Here is a 7,500-nt window from a genome sequence, read left to right on the forward strand (position 1 = left end):
ACTGAATGCTGTGCATGTTTATGCTCCCTAGGGGATTAAGCATCAGCCATACTTCAAAAATAGTGATGAAAGCAGAATCGACGAGCTCAAACAGGTTGCATCGTGATGCGTTGTGAGCTTATAGATCAGCTTTTTTTTTGTGCTATTTTTGAAAAACCTTATCTGCTAGTGGGGCTTTTAGACCCTTTAGTCTTATTCTAGCCTGATCTCCACCTATAGTCCTAAGTGGAGGCTTTGAATCAGACACAGCAGTATACTGTTAAATCTCAAAGCTCATCCATCCATCATCCAACCTCATCCTGTTCTCAGAGAACCTTCTGTTTCTCCCTCTGTTCAGACCAGCATAGGGCTGGGCCATTAACCAAAAATATTGAAATCGATATTTGGGACGAATACATAATATAATATATATATATATATATATATATATATATATATATATATATATATATATATATATATATGTAAAAACATATATATATCAATGAATCGACCGGGATTCGATTAAATTCATTAGTCTGATTAATCACTAAGCCCTATATACTGTACAAAAGGGTGAAATAATGTTATATATTTGAAGTCATATAGCCCAGACCTAGCCCAGCACCTCCCTGATGGTGAAGCGCTGTAGGCCATCTAAAGCAGTGGTTCTCAAACGTTTTCATGTCAAGGACCCCCAAAATGATATGTATTTGGCCGCGGACCCCCATCTCAAAATATTTTGTTCCAGGGACACCCAGAAGCAAAGATTTGAGTTACAAATGTTCGCTTTCAAAAATAGCAGACAGCACTCATCCCTCGCTATGAGCTTGTAGATCTGCTATTTTTGAATAGCCAAAGTATAAAATATGGATAAAGGGGTTAAAATGATTGTGACGCTTTATTAGCAAATTTTGCATGGGGACCCCCTTGTACCCCCCGCCCCCAAGGACCCCTGGGGGACCCTGGACCCCACTTTGAGAACCAATGCTGTAGGCCATCTAAAGCATGGAGCTCTGGCCAAGCTGAGAGCTTAGCAGGAGAAGAACTGCTTAGCAGTGCAAAACTAAGGCTGAGTCCCTCAAAGCTGCACTAATCAGATGTGTTAGAGGAGGAATCATGAAGCATATCACCCATCAGCTTACCACACTATTTGTACCATAGGAATAGTACTGAAGGCACGTTGTTGCTGTCGGGCAGAAACATCCTCCATATTTACACGTTTTGTGTTTCTTTGTAAATGAATGGCCTATCATACCAGAGCGTCACACAAAAGCATCAAAAGTAGCAGATCCACAAGCTCAGTATGTCGTTTTTTTATGTTATGTGGGTTTCGTTTTTTTATGTTATGTGTGGACCCCAGGAAGATTATCTGATGTTATGCACCAGCTAATGGGGACCACCTGAAACTGCATAGGGATGGATGGACGGACGGACAGTCAGACAGACAGACAGAGACAGACAGATGGACATACTGTAGGGTTGAGTGTCTGAGAGGACACCATAGTACAGTAACAGGTGAGCCTTTTCCTTCATGAAGTGAAAAGAAACACGTTTCCACGAGTGGATTTCCGACAGCCGCCAGGTGTGACTCATTTGAACGTGCGGATGCAACAGCTTACTCGCCAATGCGATCGCCGCCGGTGGAGCTGAAGACAAAGAGCCCGTAGAAGACACAGTCTCTCTCTCTCTCTCTCTCTCTCTCTCTCTCTCACACAATCTGAGCATGCGTCTGCGATCTTCAATCGCCATGGTGACAGGCGTTGGCCGCCGATGCTACTATACAGTAGCAACCCCCGGCGAGCTCAGCTCCACTCGTCTAACGAGAGGATGGGGGGAAAGCAGCAATTGAACGAAAGCGGCGAGAGAGAGAGAAAGAGAGGGATAGAGAGAGATAAAGAGAGAGAGATAAAGAGAGAGGGCGCGAGGCGAGAGAAGCGCGTGCAGGGCAGGCACAAACAACGAGAACAAAAGAGCCACAGATGACGGCCGCTATAAAAGGGCCCAGATCGACCACGGGGAGGGAGTCCCGCGGAACGGTGACCACCGCGACACAGCTGCATCACTGCCCCCCCCCCCCCCCCCCCTCCTCTGTCCAAACTTGGCACCGCCATGAATGCCCTGTCCGTGTCCTCCTCCCCGGAGCCCAACCGCTCTCTCTCGCACAGGGAGCTAACACATCATTAGCATGCACCCCCTCCCCTCTACATCTCCTTCTGTCCCTGCAAGGGCAGCAGCAGGCTCTCACATGCATCGCCCATAAAATGCTTCATATACTGTATGCAGCAGCGGTACGGCGTGTAATCCGTCACACGCTGCAAAAGACCATATCGCAGCCCCCCGGCATTTTCCTCCCTGTGAAGCGGAGGAGCAATTTGGTAAACTGAGAAAGAGGGGAGGGGGAGACATTAAAGCCAGATGGTATATATACGAAATCAGCCGATCTACAAGCTCACAATGCGTCGCGCTGCGACGCATTGTGAGCTTGTAGATCGGCTGTTTCCGGCCGTGCAACGCCTGTGCGCAAACCAAAGTATTAATAGCCTAATTCCAAAGTATTAGGCTTTTAAGGCAAGGCTCCGGTTTCATACCGCCGACCCTGGCATTCGGCGAGCGGGGTCGCTGATGGATCTGTACATCGATCCATCCATCCATCTGTCCACCAAATTCCCCCCCCCCCCCCAACACACAAACACACCCACCCAAACCCCTCCAGTGTTCCTTCCTTCAGGTCACCTACCTGACTTTGAACTCGGCGAGCTGCGGCGGTTGCGCGCCGGGCTCGGCGCAGTAGATCTGGGGGGTGAAGTAGAAGCGGTGAGACTGCAGGTTGATGTCCATGGCGGCGACCGCCCAACCCGACTACTACTACACACCAGACGCACCACGCACGGGTCAAGCGGCGCCGGCTCGGCGACGATAACAAAAGGCGGCACGAGATTTCCCTCCTCCTTCCGTTTCCTGCCTCGCTGTATTTATCGTCTCGGCGACGCCGGCGATGACGTCTTCTTTTTTCGTTGGAGGACGGAGTTACGTTATAGCCTTGAGAGGTCGGAGTTCAGCGATCCGGGCATCCCAGGAACCCTGTCTCTGAGTGGTCCGCAGGGGAGCTAGAGGAGTGCTTACCATCAGGCAGGCATCTCCCCCTCCCCTCTCTTTCTCTCTCTCTCTCTCTCTCTCTCCCTCTCTCTCCTCAATCACCTCTACCGCCCGCCGCCGTTCAGGCACACTAACCTATTTCCCCACTAGTAGCAGCCACTCAGCAGATGAACAAAGATGAGTCCAATAAACGGCGAAACACGTGACGCAGCCCAGCCGCTCTGAGGAGAACGAACGCACAGATCAGATTCAGGAAGGTGGAGAAAAGCAAAATGAGAAAATCCCATTCCCTCTCTTTGTCACCAGTGATGCATCCTTTCTTTCTCTTAGCCCAGGGAGAAGAGGTATGAAAGGAACGGTGGGGTGGAGAGAGATGAATGAGACAGATGGGGGAAATTAGAAAGGAAGCAAAATGAGACAGGGTTGAAAAGATGTGAGCAGCTCCTCTCTCAGACACACGTAGAGTGAGAGAGAGAGAGAGGACTGAACGGGAGACGAGATGAGAGAGAGAGAGAGAGAGAGAGTCCGCTCCGGAGACGGAAAGAGGGAAAAAAAGAGGGAGGGAAGATGAGAGAAACGGAGAGACTGAGAGAAATTCCCGGTGCTGCGAGGCGTTGCCCCTACACTGCCGCTCTCTCTCTCTCTCTCTCTCTCTCTCTCTCTCTCTCTCTCTCTTTCTCTCTGTCTCATTGGATTACCTCCACCCCCTACATCCCCCTCTCCCCTCCCTCTCTCTTCCTCTCCTCCTCCCCTCCCAGCTGTGATGAGAGAGCGATGGGCGGGCGGCCCCAGAGGCTGCTGGTACTGCCCTTCCCCCCTCCCCCCGGTTCTCCTCTCTCCTCTCCTCTCAGCCACCTGATTGGCTGAGGCACGGATGCGTAAGCCCGCGTTGGCAAGAGGGGGCGAGATGGAGAGAAGAGAGAGAGAGAGAGACAGACAGGGGAGGAGTGACAGACATTAATTCATCTGATGGCTCCAGTCCCTCCGCTCTCACATCTGATAGTAGATGCTGCTGCTACACCCATGCTTGGGTGGAGCAGGGGAGGCCTGCTCACACACAGAGACACACATGTACACACACACACACACGCGTACACACACGCGTACACACACACACACACACACACACACACACACACACACACACACACACACACACACACACACACACACACACACACACACACACACACACACACACACACACACACACACACACACACACACACACACACACACACACACACACACACACACACACACACACCTGTTTTGACATAATAATGTCTCATCATAGGACACAGGTGGCAAGAGAAATGAAATTCCAAGCAAAAGCAATTCCATCCTACAGAGTGGTAGTGAATGTAACAGACAGTCAAACACATTATTATCTGACAGATAATAGTAACGGCTGCTACTGACACAATTCCGACATTTATAACCAATCAATTTATAACCGGCTTAATCTTGTTCATGTAGGTTAGTCACACAGAAAGATTCTAATACATTTATATAGTCGACTAAAAGGATTAGTCCGATTTATAGCCTGCGTTATAAGTCGTTGTACATTGGTGGCGTACAGAAAGAGTGAAAATAGCCAACCTTTGCATCGCTGTGACTGTGTGATCCTTAACTGCAAAATCCTTTTCATTAAGAGCTTGTAGATCAGCTATTTTTGCTATCTTAAAAAAAATGGTTGAAAATGTTCCCCTAAAATGACGTGCCCAAAATAGAGACACCAGGTTCAAAGAGGAAGAAGTCTGTGGGTTTCATTAATATATAACCAATAAAAAGTATTAACAAAGAGCTTGTGACTAAATAATAACTACACTGGATCCATTGGAACACAGGGTTCTTTTTTTCCATTCCCTGTACTGAAAAGTAGCGGTTTTGGACATACAAGGTTATCAGCCACCAGTGACAATATCGTTGCCATCGTGCAGAAACCTTGTATCTGCATATTTCAACTTTTGATGTTTTTTTTTCGTAAATGAATGCTCTACTTCACCTCTTTGTGAAAATAGCCGATCTGCAAGCTGACAAACGTGTCGCGTTTGTCAGCTTTTAGATCGGCTATTTTCACTAGTTTAAAATGTTTTTAAAATAATAATAAAAAGGTAAGGGTTTTGAACATACGAGGTTTCCACCCCGACAGTGACGATATGATAATAATCTGCTGCCACAGCAGATCTTCACTGCCAGTAAACTAATAAAATCCCTCCAGTATTTAGCCTACATCCCCACAGCCCAGGAAGCCAGCGCGCCCTCATGGTCAAAGCCCACCCGACCCCTCTCCTCTCCCACATCTGTCCTGCACTGTCTGCCAACAGACACTTTCACTGATTGAACTGACTATTGAACTGGTAAGTAACTAAGTACATTTACTCAAGTACTGTATTTGAGCACAATTCTTTCTTTGTTTTACTTCTTCCACCACTGGACTATGCAATCGTTATAAGTCGGGTGGAAAGCTCTCATGTCCAAAGCATTCAAAAATAGCAAAAATAGTAGATCTACAAGCTCAACTAATCTGTATTTGTTCTTATACGAAAAAATAGTGTAGGGCATTCATTTATGAAATAAAAAACATACAAAGTTTTAATTTGGAGATTAAGATAAGATTAGGTTAGATTCTACCCGACAGCAGCAATACTCTGTTACAAGTAAAAGTCCAGAATTCGAAATTTATTTGAGTAAAAGTACAAAAGTATTGGCATCAAAATGTACTTAAAGTACCAAAAGTACTCCGGCGTATGCATAATATCCCATTTCACAAGTTTTCAAATGTGTAAAATGTATTAAAATATTTTGAAAATAGCAGATCTACAAGCTCCGAGCTTGTAGATCGGCTATTTTCAAATGGCCCAAATGTTTATAGGGCTAAAGTGGTAAATGTATATTTTGTAATAAACATCAAAATCTACAAAGTAACTAGTAACTAAAGTTTTAAAATAATTGTAGTGGAGTAAAAGTACAATATTTGCCTCTGAGATGTAGTAGGAGTAGAAGTAAAAGTACAGAGAATTGGAAATTCTCCCGTAAAGTAAAAAATCACACCCTGTGTGAAGGAAGCGGTGCCTTTGGGGCGGGGCGTAACTCATTTCAGTTCGTCCCTATTGGTGGTCTGAGTCCACTTACCAAATTTCTACTTGGTAGCATGCTGCAAACTGGAATGATGGCTGTTTAAAGCCCAGCCAATGGGCAGACAGAGGGGGCGGGGCTTAAGTAATTACAGTTTGTCCCTATTGGTGGTTTTAGTCCATGCACAAAATTTGGACTTGGTGGCATGCTGCAAACTGGAGTTATAGCTGTTTTAAATCCCGTGCCCTAAACGGGCGGACGGACATAACATGCGCGGGGGGTCCCTGGACCCCGCTTTGATAACTTCAGCAATTCATGCTCGTCCCTATTTGTGGTGTAAGTCCACATACCAAATGTGGACTTGGTGGCATGCTGCAAACTGGAGTTATAGCTGTTTTAAATCCTGTGCCCTAAACGGGCGGACGGACAGAACATACGCGGGGGGTCCCTGGACCCCGCTGTGATAACTTCAGAAATTCATGCTCGTCCCTATTGGTGGTGTAAGTCCACATACCAAATTAGGACTTGGTGGCAGGCTTCAACCTGGAGTTATAGCTGTTTTAAATCCCGTGCCCTAAACGGGCGGACGGACAGAACCTACGCGGGGGGTCCCTGGACCCCGCTGTGTTAACTTCAGCAATTCATGCTCGTCCCTATTGGTGGTCTAAGTCCACATACCATATTTGGACTTGGTGGCATGCTGCAAACTGGAGTTATAGCTGTGTAAAATCCCGTGCTCATCATCCCGTGCTGATACGGACGGACGGACATACGGACAAAGTCAAGTGTAGAGCGGTTGGCACCGCTAAAAATACCTCAAAATTGTACTTAAGTACAGTACTTGAGTAAATGTACTTTTAGTTAGTAGTTAGTAGTTACTTTACACCACTGTCTGACAGCAACGCAATGTTAGTTGGATGACATGCATGATCATGACTGGTTGAAGAGATGGGTGATGATGGGTGATGATGGGTGATGATGGGTGATGATGCCGGTTGTTGTTGGAGACTCCGTGTGAATGAGAACCGCTACATGTACAAAGTGTGTTCACATGTCAGAGTACCAGCGGGTGATGGATGGATATTATGGTGTTTCCACGCTGTGTGGGTTGGATAGTTTACTCTGCTTCTCTCGTAGCGTTTGACCACAAAGTGTCAGTCTCTTGAATTCATCACGCTCACAAATCCCAGTGTTTTTCTTTCATCCCCTTGTGATCTGATTAGTGATTGCTGCCACGTTGAACTGACGTGGGTTGAAAATGTGCGTAAACATTGGGTTTCAAATGTTCCATGGAAGAATGGAAAGGCGGAAATCACTTATAATTCGAGACGGCTGATATTT

General features: G+C 46.6%; 1 protein-coding gene across 3 annotated transcripts in view; it reads right to left on the bottom strand.

Moving 5' to 3' along the window:
* Positions 1 to 7,500, bottom strand: part of evlb (Enah/Vasp-like b) — an 80,903-nt gene that overhangs the window by 53,380 nt on the left and 20,023 nt on the right. For 2 of the 3 annotated variants that reach the window (XM_084082953.1, XM_084082952.1), the window contains exon 1: positions 2,720 to 2,919. The exons of the other annotated variant lie outside the window; for it this stretch is intronic. In XM_084082953.1, coding sequence (XP_083939079.1) covers positions 2,720 to 2,820 — 101 coding nt within the window. In that variant the 5' untranslated portion in view covers positions 2,821 to 2,919. Of the gene's footprint in view, positions 1 to 2,719; positions 2,920 to 7,500 lie in introns of those variants that run through there. 3 annotated transcript variants of the gene reach the window in all.

The sequence above is a fragment of the Gymnoscopelus microlampas genome, assembly GCF_963454915.1.
Source record: "Gymnoscopelus microlampas genome assembly, chromosome: 16".
NCBI lineage: Eukaryota > Metazoa > Chordata > Actinopteri > Myctophiformes > Myctophidae > Gymnoscopelus > Gymnoscopelus microlampas.